Below are 22,802 nucleotides of genomic sequence, written 5' to 3' on the forward strand. Positions count from 1 at the left end.
CATAATACCCCCATGCTCATGGGGTTTGACATGGGTGTTTGAAATGGGTTCAACCCATGAAAACACCATCACCATGGTCCGGTAGATCCCATATAAAATACCATATGTTGGTATATTTATGGGTTATTGAGACCATTTTATGGTGTCTTGATGGTTATGAATTTTGGCACGGACCATGTTTAAGGTCTTTTCAAGTGGCTATATGGTGTTTGAACCCATGAGTATTTGCTCGGGAAGGCTGTGATTGATGTCGCTGATCTTCCGTTTGTCTTAATGTTGCAAGTTTGAGTTCTTCCTCCCGCTGTCGTCACATATCTATACGTGAGTGAAGCTCCCTTCCCTATCTCGCCAAACATAAGCGCCCGTTACATTCGTACCGTAACCGTTCCTCATACATGATTAAATAGTCATAATTCCACTCAGACAAGACCATGCGTATTTCCTACGCATTCTAAATGCCCAGTGGATTAGTTCTCTAGCTCAGCGGTTCTCAAACTTTTTCGTACCACGGACCCCTTAGAAATAATCCTGGATAGGAGCGGACCCCATGGATAAACATCGATTTTGTATACCATCAATATGTTATTTTCAGTGTGTTAGGAAACACTACTTAGTTGGAAGAATCGGATATATTTTTTCCGGTTTTTTGCTGAAGGTTTTTTTATCCGATCCCAGTCCGATTTTTATGCTTGAAGTTTATATCCGATTTTTATATTCTAATATATTTGAAACGAGGTTTAAAGAAGCATGTTCTGTCCTTGCGACTTTTATTTTCGGTCGCTCAATTATGTTATGTTTCTTCTTCAGAATTTGATAATCCCTTTTCTAGTTGATTTTGGTAGTTGTGACGTTGTGAACTATGAAAATAAGCTAGGGTAGTGACAGTTTGTTAAGTTCCAAGAAACCAACCTTCATTGCATACCTGACAGATATTATGTTCAGAAACGACCAATCCTTCAAACGATTCGAATGCCCATTTGAACCACTCTGCATTCAACACGAACAAACCACATAAATCCGAGGAAACGATTCACAGCCAAAGTGATTAGTCGTGTAACAGAATCAACACTTTTCAAGTGCCAGTCCTGCACTCCTTTGCTGAACCAGCCAACACATCAAAGGCCAAAAGAGTCGGCAACTAGCAGGCTTTACATGTATCCTCACCCAAGCGAAGTGATCAATTGTTTTTGTAAATAGGAACACAGAACCGTCAACCAGTCGTGAAGTCATCCGTACCAATGACCCAGCACCAACCCATCCCATCTCAGCAAAATTATAACTGTTCCTGCTACTGACCACACAATACGTATTTCCTCTACATATTAAGATCCCCGGTATCAGTTCCTTATCAAACTGAAGAACGCAAAATTAATATACTTTGTGTAGTGGCTTATCACTTTAGCGCTAGCGGAGGGGAATTTGATCGTATACCCACTGCTCTATCGCCGATAAGATGTGATATCCTAAACGGAATATTATTTGATGACAATTAACCCGTTGCGACGCGAATTTTTTTTTCATTGTTGATACTGTTATTTTTAGCTTTACATAGGTTTTCGGTGTCGCTAATTCTGATTCTGATGTCGGACATGTAACATTAAAAACGGCGGATCCAATGTGGCGACTGTGTTTGGCTAAATTTCATGTTTTTTATATTCAATTTCTTTATCAGTATCGCATGAAACATCTGATTGAAAATCTTTCGTGACGAAAAACTCATCTTCACTGTTTTCAGTATTTTCTTCGGATTCGCTGTCAGTTAGGATTTCAGTGTCTACAGAGCTTTCTTCTAATGCACTCATTTTATTTTTTTGATAATACAGATGTCAGAGGGTGAGTTCAATCCAGGTGCCAGAAGTACTGTACAAAAGTGCTCGCTGCAATTTCTTATATAGGCGAAGAGACTGAGGCGCCGCTGGTGGCAAACGCCGGAACTAAAGTACCGAGAGGCGTTGAAATTCAAATTGAATTTGTGCGAGATAAGACACCAATTCGAAAAAAGGGAAGCTTGACGATAAAAGCGCTGATGTTAGAAGGGTGAACAAGCCAAGCAATAATTTTAATTATACCTTTTATGAACGTTAACGTTTGTGATTAATGAAGGTACCAAGAGTGCGCAAAACGTCTTCTCGTGTAGAAGCAAAGCTGAGCGTCGTTAAATTTCGTAATTATAATATCAGAATCGAAATCAGCGACTCCAAAAACTCTCGTAATTCGAGTTTTATCCTCATTGTAACAAAATTCGCAAATTTAGTAAAAAAATAGCTGCCATTGTGTAGCCGCCATTTTGAATTTCCAAATTTTGTTATGAAAATCGTAATCAGCTACTTCAAAAACCACATAATCTATTTTTATACTAGTTGAGAAGTTGTCCCTGTCTCTCAGAATCTTTTATAGACCAATATAATAATGAACCCCGTTTTGGCACATTTTCATATTGTTACGAAAAATTCAGCAAAAAATTTATAAGTTTAGTTAGATACTTGCAAAAAGAATTTTAGATCTCGAGGACTTGTAGCTCAGACACAGCCGAATTTATTGTAAAAAAACGATATTTTCGAGTTTTAATTGCTTGTAACTAATAAGTAATTAACAAATTCACATATTTTATTGTGCTAGTTGTACTCCTTACATTCCTAAGAGTTGATTTAAAGAATGAATTTGTAACGCTAGCTATAATTCCAATAAAAACTTTGGAGAAGTAGGTGGAAGGTATACGTCCCACTTCGTCGCAAAGGGTTAAAGAGCTTACAATGTTATAAAAAGCAGGACTGTCAATAAATCAAGTATCATGTCGCATTGATAGTAATACATGTATCTATTAAATGATGTGATGACCGGAAGAATAGATAAATGACTGCCCCTTGTTTAACTAAGCTAAATTGGTGCTATACTTTGGCATAATTTGCACCATAAATTAGCTTTAGTACTAATGCCGTTTTCACCCGTAGTTGCCGAGTCAGGTTCTAACCCACGTCCGCCGTCAGATCATACTTTGACGGCAGCTTGAATAAATCTGGACTCTTTTCCGACCCCAAGCTTAACGCCTAGACTTTCTCCTTGCTTATCAGTTTAGCACCAACCGGGGAGACCTTGTACCCATTACTCTTTCACCATTTTTCTCGTTTTCTACACCTATCACTGGCGTTACATGTGATATTTGGCTACGAGATATGATATCTTGATTTGTAGGTACATATATTAATATGTATCTTTAATGCGACATGATGGCCCGAAGAATAGATAAGCAAACCTTGCTCAACCAGCTACCAGCAAATCGTGCTTATTAGGACCAATACACAATTGAAAAGAAATGAATGAGACAAACTCTTCTTTTGACTTGATTTACCTTTACGCTTATTAATGATCAATTATGTGCCCTTACCAGTGCATAATAATATCAAATGCAAATATTCCAAAAATAATTGTAATCTACAAACCAGAAATTTTCGAAAATATTATAGAAAATCAGTGGATGTGGCAACACTATCGCTAATCAAAAGCCTCGCAGGATGATGAAAACATTGCCATTTGTTGCACAAAAAGCGACTCTTTCATTTACAAAGTTGACGAAAGAGGTTGCCGTGTTTCAAACGTCCTCATTTGACATGAGCTGCGAAAGGTAACGTTCGTCGATGTGTGCTGGAAGGATTCGCTGTTCGTAGACTAGAACGGAGAGTGTACAACAGAGGGTGGGATGCCGAATTGCTGGTTTATACCGTGTGTATGAGCCGTGCCGGCATGGTTCATATCGTTTCATTGGATTCTCGACCCAAAGCACAAGAGATGGTTACCAACCAACTGTCCTTAATAGGATGAATAAATAAAAAATGATTTTGGCAAAACAATTAATGATCAGTTATATGTCTTCACCAAAGAATAAAATTATGCCAACATTTGTATAGTTAATAATCCATTCAGCATTAATTTTGTGATTAATGAGAAAATAAAATCAGCTACATCAGAATGCGCATCATTGCAAAATTGTGTTCATTCATGTGTTTCGTATCACGAAAACAAATCTTGATGATATAAACAAACACTAATCGGTGCAAATATTTCGGATAATCTGGAAATTATTGATTATTCTGAAAACAGAAATTCGCGCATGATAGTCGCTGGACATGCTTTTCAATGTAACCGTGGTCGTATCTTGTATACAACCTTTATTTTTTTAGGAATTTGGACAGTCATAAGAAACTTGACTGAAGGCGAATTGTAAAAAAATGTTATGAGCGAAATTCAAACAAGAAAAAGTAGTCAAGGTTCATTCCGTGGACTTGTTGATTTTTTTTCACCAAGAAAAATCAACAAATCCACAAAATAAATATGTTGCGGTGACCATAAAATCTTATAGTCAAGGTTTGTCTATCGCAGTCCTGGTTGGGTCAAGTGAATATTGACGAAATATGTAGTATAATATTTTTCAATGATCAAATGTTCATGGAAACACTAATAAAAATCGCAATTTTGGTCAAAAAGTTACTTTTCGAGAGGTTTACGCACATCAAATGCACTTCTTTCTTACACTCAATGCACACGATAGGACTTTTACGAATCAGTTCCAAGGGTATAGGTTCCAAACATATAAAACAGAATTCTTGATTTTCATTCATTCGAATGGAGTTGTATTGACGTTTTTGTGGTTGTGGTCGTAACCTCATTTACTAGGTGTTAATTCTAGTAACTACTAGTACAATATTTGGGGCTAATACCTTCCGGGTTTGGCTCGCAGATTCTAGCTTTTGGAGGACAATCTATAGGTTATAACTACTACTTCTTGTTTCAGATTTATTTTGCCCGATAAGCCCTTCGTTTCAAGGTGGCCAAGATACGTCTAATAAATATTTCGGATTTCGTACACAAAATACGAAAAATGAAAAACAAATTAACTTCTTTGCTACGGCGAGAGTGGCTGTCTCTTGTATCTTTAAAACCCATTGGGTAATAAAAAGCGATGAAAGTGTTCCAAAATGTCAAGCAATCGCATCAATTCGGAATTTTCTCTTGAGATTTAACCAAAGGTCACTGAAAATCGTCTAAACAAAGTATTATCAGGGCGAATGGCCATTTGGTTAAAGCCCTCAATAAACAATTACAATTACTAGTACTATCACCCTAACTCTATTGATAGTAACTTATGAAGCCTATATATAATGTTCATATTGTCGATCTTTTCAAAAGTAGACTTAATTATGTTTCACTTTTAAACTCAGCTCTCCGTCGAACTAAGTATAGCTTATTCCACCTCTAATAAAGTTGCTCCGAATTACAAAAAAAAACTCGAACTCACGCCTCTGCTGAGTGAACTGAAGTTCGTCAAACTTTCTGCTAAATTTGCTGCCACACATACTACTCCACAGTCCAGTTACTCTCAAGTACCTCAACCAACGTAAACAATTTGGCAATGATATTCCATTCAACTAGATTTAGCAGGCAATTTCAATCCAATCCGCGCGCTGCTGATATTTCCTGCACCAGTCCACAGAGACCAAGCCAATCGCAACTCGTGCCACCATTCACTTTCAATTTTCAGTCTTCAAGCGCTCTCGCTTTTGTCGCTTTCCGTACTTTGTTCACCCACTAACCACATACCGCCCGCCCTGTCGCAGCTTTTCCACTTTGCCACGCTGACAGACCCAACCATGCACCCCTCTGCCCATCGTATCAAGCAAACCATAAGTCAAGTATCCACTCAGTAGACACCGAGCATGCCGTCTGTGTGCCTGAGAGTTACCAAGCAGAGCCGAGCTAATTGTAGAAGAAAAAAACTTCATAGCTAAACCCTTCTGACCATAAGCCACCACCCAGCCAGCCCCCGCGGTCCATCCTACCTACATATGAATGGGGGGTTAGAAAAGCAGTTCGCAACGATTGGCCGCCTTTTTGTATGGGTACGGTTCGAGATTTTCACAATTCACAAAAGCTAGAGAGACTGCCATCGACATCTGTAGGTACCTACCTACCTACCTACCTACCAACGACGAAGCGGGCAAGCTGGATGGCATTGAAACAATCGTGGCTGGCTGGCATGAGGCGACCGAGCGACTGCTTCTACTACGGACCCCCCCCCCCCCCCCCCCAGTCAAGTCCGAATTCGATCGCAAGCCAGAAATTGCGTTAAAATTCGATTTCTGTCTGTTGTACATATCTGTTTGGTAGACTTGGACAACTCTGTCCTCCAGCTGTAATCATCACACTGCTAACTGATTGGCCGTCGTGCGTCAACGCACCGCAACCGCATCGTAAATATATTGGGAATGATGATGTTCTCCTCAGTGCGAAATCATTTCCAATGCGATGTGGTTATAAAACTTGACTTTTAGCGGATAGCTAGTCAATTGCCGTGTAATTTGTTTGAGCCGAAAGGTGAAGACAATCATTGGTGGTCTTTTTGTCTTCACATTTTCACAGAGTGATGGAATTGTAACTAATTTTTCGACAATTTGTCGACTTCGATGTTATTTCCGAACGCGTAACATATGAAATAAAACGATGTATAAGGTAGTAATGAAAAACATATAGTAAGAAATATTTCAATCAGAAACAAAAATTAACACTAACAATAGCCTGTGACATGCCAAACGTAAATATGAAAACCTTGTTATCCAACACGTTGGTTGATACAGCGCATTTTATTATTAAATTCAGAATAACATAACCTATTGGCGCCGACTGAATGCGGAACATAAAAAAACTCACATTTAACCGACGATTCAACACTAATGCGTACGTCTTCTCCAGGAGATACCGCACGCTCCGGATGAACCCAGCCCATATTGCGAATGGAGACAAAAACGGGAGTCTCTTTTTCATTCCATGTTTTTGTGTTGCTTCAACAGAGGAAGCAGATGCTGCTATAGACATTCCTTGGAGCCGTTCGTATACCACGTGGACATAAAAATCATCTTTTTGACCCCCTCCTCCTCCTCCTGGACAAACGTGGATAATTGCTGCACCCCTACTCTCTACCCATCATGTCCACGTGTACTTTTCCGATTGTTTTGTCGGATATTTGCATAAAAAGGATTCAAATTACAAATCAGTACGAATTTTTTTTCTGAAGGACGGAAAGAAAATCGTTCAAACTTTGCACACATTTTTTGTAGGAGACGAACTACTTTGATCAGTATTTGGATCACATCATTTTATATTTGTTTTACACTTATGACAGAAATCAATTTTGAACAAAATCACGAACTTTTAAAATTAATGTGTCCAAAATAGGCTTTTATGCATTCTTGAATTTGCTCAAGTCATGTCAATAACAAGCTCAAATCCAGAACATGGATCAAATTGATAAAATGACAGAAGTTTGCAGTGTTTCTAGGAACAAAATTTTATTCTGGCGCTGTGTTCGATATACAGAAACGCATATCCACTTTACCGGCCGATATCTTCACCCTCGCTTAACTTTTAATCCAGGCTCACCAGTACGTTTAAACCTGGCTTAAACGTTAAGCGAGGGTGAAGAATTCGTCCCTAGGTATGTATTTCAAATTACACACTGGCAAAAATAAAGGGAAACAGTTTAACGCTTACGGCAATTACGACTACGGCAATTTGTTTCACCTTCTCATAAAGACAAAAATATGATGAAGAGCCACGTGGACCATCCTCTAAACCCCACCACTCTCACCATGGACAAGCGAGGTTTTTTCGTAACCCTACACTCCCCCAAACTGTCCACGTGGTATATGGATGCCCCCCTTGATGTAGATCGCCCCGTTTACAGTCCCGGTAGTCACGAACTGCGCATTTTGTTTTCCACATGAGCAGATCACTTGCCAAATCATGTATTTATTGGCAAACTTTTTGCTTCCTTACTTACTCCGGAACATCAAACTACTGCCGGGCGGTGAAGAAAAGTAACTCCGGAAGCTAGCCTTCCAGCAGCTTGACGTAAGTCTTATCATCCATGATAAGACGATGAGGCTTCGTCAGCATCTGGATGTACAGTTTCCGGTCCAATGACTTTCCCACCGTATTTTCCATTCGTCACGATTTGGAGCCTTCTGTGCTTTGTACGTATGCAGTCTCACCCGGTCCTTGGCTCTCTGAACGAAAGAACGACTTGGACAGATTAAACTTTTTGGCCACATCCCTGACCGAAGCGTTGGGATTTCGCTTAAACACTTTCACTACACGCTTGTGATCCTGATTAAAGGGCGAACACGAAATTATAGCGAAACCGAAAATGTCATGCCAATTTTCTTATAATGTTTAAAATCAAATCAAAATTTTAGGGTAGTTTTATACATATATTTACTTCAAAAATCAAGAGAAAAGTTAATCGATGGAGCCTTGAGTGTAAAATTGAACGCATTTTCGCTTGATGCCCTCCATCAAAGTCTTTGCAGTGTTATCCGGCACCAGTTTCTCAGTTTTTTTTCCATTTTCTTAACATGTCCTTCTCGTCTTTGACTGTCTTCTTGCTCTTCCGAAGTTCCCGCTTCATAATTGCCCAGTACTGCTCCACCGGGCGCAGCTCTGGACAGTTTGGCGGATTCATGTCCTTTGGAACAAAATGGACAGAATTGGCCTCATACCACTCCAGGACACTTTTAGAATAGTGGCATGATGCCAAATCTGGCCAAAATAGCGGAGTTTCGTCGTGCTGCTGCAAGAACGGCAAAAGGCGCTTCTCGAGGCACTCAGATTTGTAGATCTCGCCATTTACTGTGCCCTTTGTCACGAAAGGCTCACTCCTCAGTCCGCAAGAGCAGATGGCCTGCCAAATGAGATATTTGGAGGCAAACTTCGAAATTTTCGTCTTAAATTTGTCGTCCACATAGAACTTGCTCTTGCCGGTGAAAAACTCCAACCCCGGAATTTGCTTAAAATCGGCTTCTATGTACGTTTCGTCGTCCATCACACAGCAGCCATATTTTGTCAGCATCTTCTCGTAGAGCTTCCGTGCCCGAGTTTTAGCCGTCGATTGCTGCCGCTCATCGCGGTATGGAAAGTTCTGTACCTTGTATGTATGTAGTCCAGCTCTCTTCTTTGCATATTCTGGACGTAGCTCTGCGACATGCCGATCTTTTTAGCCAAATCACGGCTTGAGACGTTGGGATTTGCTTTAATCATCCGCTTCACCTTTCCCTCCGTCTTTTTGTTCTCCGGTCCCCGGATCCTTTGCCGTGGTCCAACGTCAACCGCTCCTGGAACCGCTTCAACACTCTGGAGACGGTTGAATGGTGAATGTTCAACATTTTTGCCAACTGCCGGTGCGACAGGTCAGGAAATTCCAGGTGTTTGGAAAGAATTTGTTCTCTCGACTCGCGTTGGTTCACCTCCATTTTCCTTGAATCGAAAAACACGGCTTCGAGTTTGACAGCATGTAAACAATACACATCAATGAGAAAGTGTGCAAAATTTGGTTGATTTTTACCCAATGGTAAAAAAGTTATGCCCTGTTGAATGTGTCGCAATAATTTCGTGTTCGCCCTTTACTAGTAGAACATCCTTTCTGACCGCATTTCTTCTTCCGCTCGATGCTCAGAGTATGGTAGTAACGTTTAATCACATGACTCACCGTTGACTGCACGATCCCGAGTTGTTTTCCGATGTCCCGATAACAGGTTTTCCCAGGTGCTTGCTCAAAATCAATTCGCGATGCTGTTTTTCAGGTCGCGCCATTTTTTTTCAATTTTTAATCAACTGACAGCGATTAAAATACAGTGTAAACAATACACTCTAAACTACTTCTACCCAAATTTTCAAGAGAAAATACCCAATTTTTTTCCGTGGGACACCCTTTAGTGGCACGAAACGCAACACAGTAAGGCCAGGGTGGCAATTCAAGCGTTGCTCAAACATTTCGATTCGAGTTTCAACTTGTTTTGAGCTAAAATAATGATGTGTTTTGAACTACAGATATACCAAGTTCGGAAGGGACCAAACGCGATGGTCAACAAATCTGTGTCTGGCAAGCATTTCGAGGATGTGGGAAAAGACTCGTCATGTTAAATTCAAAACCTCATTCAATTCACCAAAAAATAAGCAAAATTCGGATTTTTTGTGGGTCAATGAAAAAACATAAAAGGAAACAATTTTAGGATTCAAAAAGCTTATATAGGCCTTCATTTACAAAAACCGAAATGGCACCCGGGCTGATGTTCTGTCTAAGGTCAGATGCGCGTTTCAAAACTGCATACAACCTGCTGCCTCAAGATCGATCCTAAACACAAAACTAATAATAAGACTCCAAAGTAAACTAAATTTATTGAAGGAATGGCCAAAGAACAAATTTGACGTAATGGTGCGATTTCAGGAATCAGTAGCGACTGGCTCAAATGGCACGTTCCCCATGTTGATGCAATTTTTTAGCCTTTTTTCCACTTCAAGGGTTCATTCAAAATAGTTAATATAAAGAATTTGTAAATTTTATAGGTTATTCCTAAAAATGAAAAACGTTTTATTTTGAGAGGCCACAGGATGAAGTCTTTCAATTGAACCGTTTCCAAATGATACTGTACGCAGTTTAATGTTTTGAGAACACTTTCGATAAATTGAATAATTGAATAATGTGGTAGAATGTCAATATTTTGTAACAATTACATGGAATTATGGGTTTTGAACATCGCTAATTATGAATCTGAAGTTAGCTTTTCGGCCAAAATGGACGATCCAATATGGCGGATCCAATAAGTATTTCAACAAAAATCTAGAAAAAAATATTTCGTGATTTATAAACACGAATGTGGCTTTTTAACCAAAATTTATTCGTTTTTCACCATTTTCGAGGTTGTTTGATAACTCACGATCGGTCTGCGATGCCAAGTCCTTATAACGGTCCTTCCTTCACCTTGAATTGTTCGTGGAAAGAAATGGCTCGAGCTTTCTTTTCCAGAACAGCCGTCCTCGCGTAGCCGGACACCCTGTGTTCGGCAAACGTTAAGGTCTAGGCGGAAAGGGCTGCTTCAGACCCTATAGCAACTCCCAGTGCGTTCATAGTCTTCAGCATTAACGAGCTTCCTTCATTGAACAAGTTTTCGGCTATACAAGTGACACTTTTCATGATTTGAGAAGCAGAATGCAAATGTTTCGAAGCCGGAGTACCGGAATACTAACTATTCAGATACGCTACAAGCAGCCGCAGTTCAGCCGCGGCAGCAGTGGAGCCCTCTACAGATCAATCCGTGAAACACGTCCTCAAGTGTACCGGGAAGCATTCTGGGAACGTGCATAATGCATAATGAAAAGATTTCTACCTGAGGCGCGCGTCTCGAGTCGAGAGTGTCCCATGGAGGCTAGAACGCCAGTGCGAACAATGGCCTGTAGAAATTTTGTTGATGCGCGGATCGAGAAATCTATTCAACACAATTTAGTAAACACTTATACCTTTCAAAAAATGCAAAGAAAAAATTATATTTTTGAAAATTTTGAATGAGAACCTCCCCTTAAGGTAACATATGCTTTTAATCCCCTTAAACAGAGAGCGTCAAAGAGATAATGCGATTCGTGAATGAGACAGGTAGATATTTCAGATCTTTGCATACAAGTAAATAGTGTGAAGTGTCTAGACTATGTCGATAGCACAAAATCCATGCATTCCAATGATTACAAAACAGTCTCTTCCCAGTCATCCTTATTCCTTATTGCTTATTGATTCGTTTGTAATTATCGTTCCGGAGATTTGGATAAATGAGTCCTATACAAACCAATGCCATGAAAAAGAAATGTTTCAAGCTATCAGAATAAGTGTTCAAATTCTTGGAAAAGCATGCGGCCATTGAAGGTGTCACTGAACAAGCTTTTTAGGAACTCAAACAAAACGTATACTGAATTATTCACCGCTTCTCTGCTAATTGGACAACCGCAACCTTCGCTATAAGTTAAAAGAAACGTTATACTGGCATCCTCTATCCATCCAGTGTAGGGGGTATTGGGAGACTTTTTTCCCACATTTAATTTGTGAATATTTTTGGACCTAATTCGTTATCAAAATTCAAAACTCAAAATTCAAAACACATCCATATTACCAAAATATCTTTCTAAGATATCCAAGGATTTTCTTAATTATAGTGTATAATAACGCTCTGTATGGAATTGAATTATGTTGGAGTTGATGTAATTTTCGATATTTTGTCAACTGCCTTCCCATAGTGCAACGTTTCGAAGGGAAATCCCTTCATCTTAAGGGTTTGAACATACTTTATGCATAGTTTTCTCGTAATACAAACATTTTGCAAATTTACTTAGGATTGCAAATATTTTCATTGCCAAGTAGGATGAATATTAAAGTTGTTTCCGCGAGTGGCTTTGTTCTAAACTGATATTCAAAAATCTATTTATAGGGAAACAACAGATAAAAATAGTGTTGCCTTCACAAACCTGCACAATTTCATCGCACACATAAAATTAGCTTGGACATTAATAAATATTTTAAATAAACAGAAGATCAATTTAAAAACTGTTGCCTCGAACACAATATATTTCGATTCCTTACATCCTTATTATAAATAATGTAACTGATCAGTATAACCTAAATCAGGCAAAAGAATCTAGACTTTTACTTTTTGGGATTCAAAAATACAGTTGCTCTGGGTGAAACCATGAGTATAATATGAATATGAATTACATGAGAAATCTATTATCTCACTACTAGGTGGATTACTCAGTGATCTGTGCATTAAATACCATTCAACATCTACCTCGCGGTTGAACGCAACGCTTAATTCAAGAAGTAAATAAATTAACCCTGAAAAAATTTTCAGTTTGAAGTGAACTTACACATTATTTTGCCTTTAAAGTGAACTTACATATTAATTTTTGAGAAATAGTTTATTTATTATTACAAGGATTATTAGACTAATTCTGAAAATATCTTCGGAATTGAGTTCCTTGAATCACGTAGATGTGTTTTCATACCCCGATATTCAAAATCAGTTTAGTTTTGCTCCTACAGCATCAGTAAAGTAATACACTGTATGTAACGGTCTCATTTTTTAGTTATTGGAAATTGGTAAGTGAGGTATAAAAATATAAAATGTTTAATAACTCCGCAGTTAGTGAACGGATTTTGACAGTCTGTGGCTTGTTAGAAAGACATGTTACAGGCTTTCTAGTGTCTAATTGAAACATTAGGCCTTTCATTCGAAACCTGTTTCCTTAAGATCGGTTCAGTCATTGCTAAGATAATTACATGACATTAGTGCACATAAATGCACACAAGCCAACATGGGTCAGGTGGTAGTTTGAGGGGGGTGTAATGAAGGTGATCAGATGAGAGTTTAAAGGGGTGGCGTGAGCGGGGAGGGGGTGTTCAGTGAGGGCTATCTCCTCTTCGACCACTCCTAGCTACGCCCCTGTTCAAATCCAGATAACCTATCTCAGTCAAAAAAATGGTCGATGGGAAGGTTGTGCTTTTCATTTGAGAAATTGTGAAAATCGATCCAGCCATATCTGAGAAAAATTAGTGACATTTTTGACATATACACATACATACGCACACATACGCTTTATCCTGCAGAGGGCTCTAGGGAAGTTAGACGTACGATTGTGCAATGAAAGCTCATTTAGAACATTTAGGAAAAACTGGAAGGAAACGTCACATTCTGTAGCCACTAGGCTTAAGTCACAGAAAAAAAGTTGTGTAGGCTAAGAAATGTGCTGTGTTAATTTTTCGCACACAAAGAAACTTTGTCCGGTGAAAAAAAAACAACACAAAGATTCGCTCATTCCGGGAGAAATCATAAAACCAACGTTGAAGACAAACAATTAAAAATACTCAATTTCCTCAACGGAATAACTACTGCTTCGCCTGGCTTACAGCAAAACGTGCCAAATCAAGTGCAAAATACAGCTAAAACTTGTTACAATTGGTTTAACTTTCCTTATTTAACTTATTCTATGCCTACACAGATGCGTAGTGGCGTAGCCAGAGGGGGGGGGGGGCAGGTTAAAACCTCCCTCAAACCAAAATTAATTGGATTGAAAAAAACTAATTGATGATGACTAATTTAATTAAATATTCTACAAAATAGATTTGGAAGCAATTTGTCTGATCACTACATTGAAAATTTATTGTATTACGCATCATGATGACTTTTGAAAAATTGTGGGAAGGGGATATGGAACTTATCTCTTACCCGAGATTTCATAGTTGTCATATTACATCAATATAAAATAAAATAATTGTTGAATTATTATGAGTTGAGTTATGAGTTTTTTGGGGATGTTCCAAAATATAGATAAGAGGCAATTTTCCGAATGGGAACCTAGTTTAAATAGGTTGATTGTCTATAAAACATAAACTTGCTCACGGAAAACTTGCATACATTTCAACATTTGCTGAAAATTTTTCAAAAATGCTATTTCAAACAACTTTGTTCAAGACATTAATACTCCATATATTCAGGGTATCGAAATATAGTAGAAGTATGTGAAAGAAAACATTTAAAACAAGTTATTCTAATATTACTGTATTTGATAATTCTCTTCAGTGGTTTATAAACAATAAAATTCATATTGCATTCAAGGTATGAGTCTCTGAAGCTTACAAAAAAAGTAAAATTGCTAAATACTGTCTTATATCTCGATATGCTGCATTTACGTAGCCTTGATATTTTCAACGAAATTGTTTCAAATGAGACTATAAAACCCTGTTTTAATTCACCTAGCGGTGCAATTGTGCCTTTCTCATTTATCCAAACTATGATTTAATGCCTGGCTACGTCCAATATAACATTGTGGAAATGTCTATTACATTCTTATCAAACTTGATAAGCATATATAAGTACACGACTGTCACGAACCTGATAAGCAACATGTCGACACTGACATACTTGAAACAAACGAAAATCTAATATTTATATATGTTGTCTTCATGTTTAGTTTATGATGGAGACGGGAAGGGAAGGATGCGTCGGAAATCATCTAACTTATTTTAGTATACGGGGTGGATGAAGGGAATGCAGGAGGGAGGTTGCTCTGAGAGGGGTGGTAGAGAGAGAAGGGCGAGGGGGTTGAGAGATAGGAGGTGAAGGAGTAGATGGAGGATTCAACACCGAACTTCATATTATACCTTCCATTTGAGACTATGTTAGTGAAAATTTGTTCAGTCATCACCGAAGTGGCTTTAGATCTGAAATATGCCTGGAGCCCGGGACATCCGGAATTATCGATAATGGAGAATACATTGCAATAATTTTTGATTCGCCATCAGTGATCTAGGCCTGCGAATCGAAGTAATCTGATGTTCATTTCAATAGATTTTAAACCTAAGAGGTATTACGATTGTACCGGCTCATATAAGAAATCACTATGTGACCGCAGTAACCAACCTGTAACTCCGGAATCAAAAGTCAGAACTGAATGAAATTCAATAGCAGTCATTGGGAGTATTATATTTTTCATTTGAAATCAAGTTTGTAAAAAGCATTCGGACATCATAGGGTTACAAGTTTATATGGGAATTTGCTGTGTGACCGCACTCTTCAATCCGCAACTCCGGAACCGGAAGTCCGATCAACTAAAAATTCAATAGCGTTTTATGGTAGCGTTATGCCGTTCATTTGAAACTACGTTTGTGTAAATCGGTTCACCCATCTCTGAGAAAATGTAGAGATATTATTTGACACACACATACATACTCACATACATACACATACAGATATTTTGCGATCTCGACGAACTGAATCGAAAGGGATATGACACTCGGCCCTCCGGGCCTCGGTTGGAAAATCGATTTTTGGAGTGATTGCATAGCCTTTCTTTATATGAAAAAGGCGAAAACTTTTCTGAAGGCACCTAGTCACTATTTTTGAAGAGTTAATTCTTCATAATCACTTCTACAAGAATTTGTATATTAAAAGATGCGCTGTTTTGTGTTGGGAAACTTTTTCGAAGTTGTTAAACCTTCCATGCTGATGATTTCAAAATTATGTAATCTTGATTGTGGATCATTTGAAAGTTTTACCCACTTTAAAAGTTCACATTATTTAATTTCATTGATATATTATATAAGAAAATAATTTATAGAGGTTTAAATGCTGTACCACATTGGTTCTTGTTGTTTCTAGACTGACATGGTATCTGTTAGTCTACTCATGTTTCTGAATTTTCAATAGTTGATGAAACTCTTATTAAATTTTAGCATTTTCAAAAAATCATCAATTTTCATCAACCCCTCACCTCAAACCAAAATTTCTGGCTACGCCACTGCAGATGCGGAACATTTCTGATCTATACTAGCATCGCTGGTATTACGAGCGAATTAGGTTGACACAATTTCTTCGAAAACGCACAACGTAGAATATAAATAACATTGTCAGAATTCAACTGACCAGCCATGCATACCAAACAACATTATTCGCGAGCGAGGATTTGAACTAACTAGTAAAGTAATCAATAAAAACAAACGGAAAACTGTATCAAGTGCGACGAATTCCCCTTTAGCCCTCCCCACATGCTTACTTTTTCGTATTGCAGAAAGCACAGAATGGTGTCGTGTCCCATTCCTCAAGGTAACCGTTAACGGACGCGGACGCGTGAAGCATTGTAGTTGATGATAGCCCCGAAGCTCGAACAGCCATTGCGATTGCGCGATTCATCGACTTTGGATTATGTAAATGAAATTGGCAGCGAACGAGCAAACAGTGCTGCGGGCGGTGACAGGTAGAGCAGGTAGGATGAGCTACAATTAACGCTTCGCGCAAATATTTACATTGATTTGTTTGTTTGGAGATCTCTTTCTCTCTCTCTCTTTCTCTCTGTCTCGCACTAATGCAGGAGAGGGGAGGGGGAAATGTAAAGCAAGTTTGCATCATCATCAGTGGTTGCTTTGTGCATGGGCACACTGAGTTATGTCCAGGATCTCCGGGATTTAGGAGTCCTATGCTTAAATATGAAATCAAACAACCAGTCTGCACTGGCGGCGCTAAAAAAATTACAAAAAATTAAGCACTCCTATTATTTTTTAACGAAAAAAGATTGGAAGGTAATGTCATTTACCGGCGTTGGTGATGAAATACGATGATGAGTTATGCTCTATAATCGACTATGCGGTAGAACGCCCAACTCCTACCAGCAGAAGGCAAAAGATTCGCCACATTTCAATTCAGTCATGTCCATATGAGCCTGTCTAGTCCTAGTTTTCCGTTCTAAGTTTATAACTGATTTGCTCTAGAATACTTACCCGTCTTTCAATTTTAAAACTTTTGTTTCTCATAGTTTTGTAGAACTTTGCGGGTGTTAAAACAAAGTGGTGGAGTAAAACGGTAAAAATAATTTATTTGTTTGCTTTGTTCCGAAAATCCTTGGTAGAAGCACCTAGGCCGCCCTGTCATCTAGAGTCTGCCAGTCAGGTAAGATCAGAACCCTACTAGTGGTTACCCGATCAGAATGAAATAACAAAATTATAACAGAACACAATTTTTGTAATGTATTGTGTTATAAATTAGGTCTCGTTAGTAGTTAAAATAACAGAAATTTATAACAAGTAACAATGCGTGGTATAGTTTAGAAATATTTCTGTTATGTGTTTCTGATCGGGTAAGCCCTACTTACAAAGTCCATTCGTACATACAAATAGTGGTCCCTGAAACAGCAGCTTCGTCGCACTCAAACAGTTAAATACGAATCGTGGTATCGGCAATATATTTTCGTTATCGATTGGTGCTTCTTATTGACGGCTGTGTCCTAGAAAGGCTAAGATGAAAAAATGTACAAAATTTAAATAATGAGATCAGTACTATTTTTTGCTCAGCTAGCCTCGTACATCTTTCTGAGTTAGTCATAGTATACGACTACACATAGTATCCAACGAAACTTGTTATAACGAATTTACGGCAACAATGATTCGTATACAAAGAGAAAATATAATGAAGAATCATCATTTCTCTTCCTGGTTCCTGAATGCGAGGTGCGAAAGATAATAAATCCCTAGGAAATCAAACAGCATTTCTATTGGAATATTTGTTGAAAGAGAAGACGTGGTTTTCTTCGGAGTTCAAGCATTTAAACACAACATTAAACGGAATTTTTACATTTTTATGACATTAAATTACCTAGAGATTACTAGGTAGGGAATGTTATGAAAATTAGAGCCACAATTCTCAAGTCCCCTGGTTTCAATTATGCCGTAACGCTACTTATGTGTACCCTGAGGATACTAAAAAACTTAACCCATTCAGGCCCATGTTGTTTGTGGTCAACAATGTTTTTAAACAGCTATAACTTTTGATTGACGCAAGATTTGGTCGCAAAAACAAGTAAAGCTAATATATGTGACTCTTGCCTTCCATTTGCGCATTAACAGTTACAAGGATCAGCTCTACAACTAAAGTTATTGCAATTAGTCTGATTGAATTCTGTGCTGCCAGGGACAGTTTGCGTTGACATCGAAAAATGATTTTTTCATATATCTTCGTTGTGGTGCAATATTATTGAAAACTGATAAAACTGATCAATTGAGACTGTCTTTGGCTACGTTTTCCATGCAATTGGACTATTGTAAATATTCTTGGAGAATTGCATTGAGCATTGGAAGGTAAAAATTGAGCAGCTTCTAGCACTGCAAGGGAAGCACCTATCTTTATGAAAATAGACTTTTCGTGTTTCTTGATCTCGTCGTTTTCAAGGAAAAATAGTTTCGAAACCCTACATGCACTAAAAAAAAGATGGACATGAAAGGGTTAATTTAGTTTCAAGTTTATATTCATTTTAAACTCAAAATCATTCCAAACCAAATTTGACCAACAAAATTTATATTCAATCAGAATAAGGTTATTCCGTATTACGAATTGAACAATGTTAATTTTAAAATCGAAATTCCTGACCCCTCCCGAAATTTTACTGCGCTGGTAATAATATAATTATTCATACGGATGCAAAGACTAATAAATGGTTCGACTCACCTAAAAGAATACATTGAAAATTGTTTTTAGTGTTATTGGTTTTGTTTCGGCTTAACAGTCATTCGGTATTTTTGAGCCATGTTTTTTTTACATCCGACGTTTCTGCTCTGTATAGCACCATTTTCAGGAGGAAATAATATAGTTCGTTAGAAAATTATAAACGAATTTAATTATTTTCCACTTTAAGATACAAATCTGCACCGTCGGATAACTAAAAACATAGTTTAAAACTACCGAATGAATTTATTAAGGTTTCAAGTGACCAAAGTTTAAAAAGAATAATTTTCGTCAATTTTTAAAATTTATTGTTGTTTTGAATTTGGTCGCATGTAACCCTGAAAATATACATGTGATTCACACTTATTACATATTTTTTGAACATACTATTAGCTTTTGATTAACGGTTACGGATTGTATTGAAAGGATGATGATTTTATCACGAGTTCACCAATAACTAAAAGACGAAAAAATTGGTTTTCCAAAAAATCTCTAAAACGCTTCATCGAAAAAAACCTAAAATGAGCACAGAAAATACTTTCTCTCGCAACTTATTTTTTTGTAAACTAGTATTATTCTTTCACCACAGTAATGTTTATGTTAATTGGGTTTTAGTGTCAACAATTAATGCAATGTACTAAAATCATTCAAAACCATCTTATGTGGACCATTATGACAAAGGTATTTCTATATCTATATTTCAATATCGCATTCAGACGATTCTAGAGACTTTTCCAATAAAAATCACGTCATTTTTAATTTCTGCAATGAGCCATAGAGTTGTTGAATATTTATGCGAATTATCGGTTTTTCTCAGTGTGGAATGCGTCTAATACCTCCAAACCAAAAGCTAGCACTACCAATGCACCCAATTTTTAATTTCCATTTCTTTTTATCATTTTCGCAAATTCGTAAATATTTACTCACGGCTCAGTTCAGCTACCGCTACGGCAGTTATGCGAGATCCGTAAAAAGTAAATAAATTACCAGCTAAAATAGCACATTTCAGTTTAGCCTTTAAGGGAATTCTCTACTCTCTAGGTCCAAAATTGAGCTACATAGCTGTATGTTTACCGAAAAATGAAAAAAGAAAGTATTGCAATCTGAACAATACTTTTAAGAAAAGTCTTACTCGACAGCATTTTCAACATCAATGTAAATCAATGTTTCAAGGTAGCCAATTTTTTCTTTCTGATCTTCAAAATTTGAATTTCAAAAAATGCGGCTTCAAATCGAAAGAATCGAAATATTTTCAATAGATACTTGGCAATAATCTTCCCAAAAAACAGCTCGATTTCAGTCTTCGAGAGTAGAAGACTCCTTGAGCAGTAATGCTACATTTAATGATATTGTTAGGCGAGTAATGACGAAATTTCGCTACATTCTCAGAAATGTCATCAAGACAAGGGTAAGGGTTTCAGCACGAAAACAAAACACTATTTATGACCTAATTTAACATAAGTAACGGTGGTCGATTGTCCGGTGTTCAAGTTGCATTTTGTACAAATCAGAAGTTTCAAACTAAGTCAGCAAACGATAAATCGATCATGAATTCTTGGAAGCTGACTGCCCAGAGAAAAAAACAAATGATAATGCTACAGAGAGCTACATAGATAGTATCACTTATGTAGCTCATCACCCCCCAGGATATGCATTTCAAAATATATACAAAAACTTTTGGGCCAAGCACAATATATTTAACACCTTTAAACAAGAAATATTCCGACAAAGTGAAAAACTTCAGCTAAATTTCTCACAATACTTTTGAGACATGCCAATGTGTTTCAATTTCTCTTGAAAAAATCTTGCCTGTGTTGTATATCTTTGCGACTTTGCGTCCGAAAGTAATTTTCACTTATAATTAAGACAAATTTCAGACTTTTACAACTAATACTTCGACCATTCCATTTTCAGAAAAATCAGGTTCTATTTTGATGAATCGAAGCAAAATCATGCAACGCTCAATAGATGATTTTCGATTTCTTCATTTTTTAAATGCACGTTAATGCAATTGTCTTGTAAACATCATCATCAAAAGGTCTAATAATTGTATATTGACGTGAACTCTAACGACTCATTTTCGAACATTCATAATCAGTCAATTCCTTTCCATTTACCCACCATCTCGCCATCAGTCGATGTCTGCCTGTCTATACCGAAACTACGCACAGTAAACCATTTTGCATCGCAAGTGAAAGGCTCAAACGATGGCGATTGAGACCCTTCTACGATCCCTCAAACCCTGAACGCGAATATGACCCCAAAAGGCGACCAAAGGTTGACGTTTCAATTTTTCTTAAAAGCGCATTTCAAACTTACCATTTTTAAAGCTCCGCGCGTTCACTTCCGTTCTCTGCGACGCCGAAAGGTACTGTCCTTCAAGTATGTGCGTAGATTTGTGCACGCGTATGTGCCTCTCTGTGTGTGTCTTTTATTCCTCGGAACAAATGCACAGTCCCCCACCAAGCCGCGATCCGTAGCACTTCAGCAAATCGATGCACTATTCTTCTGCGCTGGACTTATACTGACTGATTAGCGAATTTGATACGCGTTGCAAAGAAAAACTACACTGTTGCTGGAAAAACGGTGAAAGAGAAAATATTTGTTCAGCTTCCTGGAAAATCACTGGCCAACACACGCACTTCCGGTTTGGTTGCTCAAGTTTTTTTCTCCTCTCTTTGTTGCGAACCAAGTAACTCGACAACACAAACTAAACAGCTGCGGGAATTTACCACTCTGCTCAAGAGAAATTGCGCTGGATGCTGTTGGTTTAGGTTGGGAAATTGACTACAACGCGAAAACCGCACCCATAGGCCCTCAGTCGGTTTGTTGGTAAAGTCGAATGACTTTCAACAAGTCGGACTGAAAAGAAGAAGTCGTGCGAAGTTATTAAGATATTTTTTTATTCATTAGTAAAAGGTAATATAAAAATATACATGATCTACGAGAGCAAGCGGAATGAGAAGATGCATTCAGATGTAAAATGTTTACGAGGGTAGCGAGGAGAGCAGGGATGGTTTGGAAATTTCACAAGCGCCGTACTAATATGAAAAAGTGACTGAATTGTGGCGAAAAGTTATGAGGAGAAAGGAGAAATCAGGTTCGTCGCTTATTTTCCCACTGCAGTCTCTTGTGCACACGAGCTGTGAGCGCGGCCAATTTATTTCAAATCCACAGAAAACTAAATCCGTTGGTTAATTTATTTGTCACTTTCACAAAAATGAGCGATTTATCCCGAATGTGTTGAACGAGCACAGGAGTTGAGTTTTCTGTATCGCAGCACATCTAATTCGATTTAGTCGAGCACGAAAAAGGGCTCGTCATCCACTACACTTCGAACAACTAAGAATCCCAAGGTTCTAGCAGATAATTTCCGAAGTAGAAGGCAACCAACATTCGGTGCTGCCGCACTGCCTGATCTTGCTTCCTTGTGGCTGGCCGCACACAACACTCTCGGTTGGTTACTTATTGAAGAAACTCGGATGGAGCACGGACGAGCGTGAAAACAACGATATTGACACAAACTATGCGAACTAGGGACTAAATCGAAAAGTGTATTTCATAAACATCGATACCCACCAGGCCCCAACATCGCGCGACATGATTTGTGTGCGTGTTGGTAAAGTGAGCGAGAAAGAGCGCACGACACGGCGCGAACCAACTTCGGCCTGCAGCAACTTTTGGGAGTGGGTGGGAGAGACTCGGCTGTGTACCAAGCTGTGTTCGGTGCAAACCATATCTTCAGAGCTGGGCTTCGAGATGGAGTTGACTATCTCGATGGGTTAGTAAATGGAGGCGCCCGGCAAACGAGCGCAATAGCTAACTGCGCGAACTGCGATTGTCTTGCGTGTATATCGCTAAGCATCAGCGATAGTCGGAGCAGTACGAATTGAGTGTTCGGGTTCCCTTCTCCATTTAGCAGCACCGACTGGTGAGGGAAACAAG

The 22,802-nt window shown here is 38.3% G+C and overlaps 1 protein-coding gene across 6 annotated transcripts in view; it reads right to left on the bottom strand.

Moving 5' to 3' along the window:
- LOC131688564 (probable chitinase 10) overlaps positions 1-22,388 on the bottom strand; it is a 192,386-nt gene extending 169,998 nt beyond the window's left edge. The window contains exons 1-3 of one of the 6 annotated variants that reach the window (XM_058972899.1): positions 22,252-22,381; positions 21,500-21,719; positions 21,177-21,432 (exon numbers count right to left, since the gene is read on the bottom strand). In XM_058972899.1, coding sequence (XP_058828882.1) covers positions 21,177-21,179 — 3 coding nt within the window. In that variant the 5' untranslated portion in view covers positions 21,180-21,432; positions 21,500-21,719; positions 22,252-22,381. Of the gene's footprint in view, positions 1-21,176; positions 21,720-22,251 lie in introns of all 6 variants that reach the window. The other 5 variants (XM_058972900.1, XM_058972897.1, XM_058972901.1 and 2 more) reach the window with 5 other exon arrangements.
- Between the last annotated feature and the right edge of the window lie 414 nt (positions 22,389-22,802).

This window comes from Topomyia yanbarensis, chromosome 3 (genome assembly GCF_030247195.1).
Source record: "Topomyia yanbarensis strain Yona2022 chromosome 3, ASM3024719v1, whole genome shotgun sequence".
NCBI lineage: Eukaryota > Metazoa > Arthropoda > Insecta > Diptera > Culicidae > Topomyia > Topomyia yanbarensis.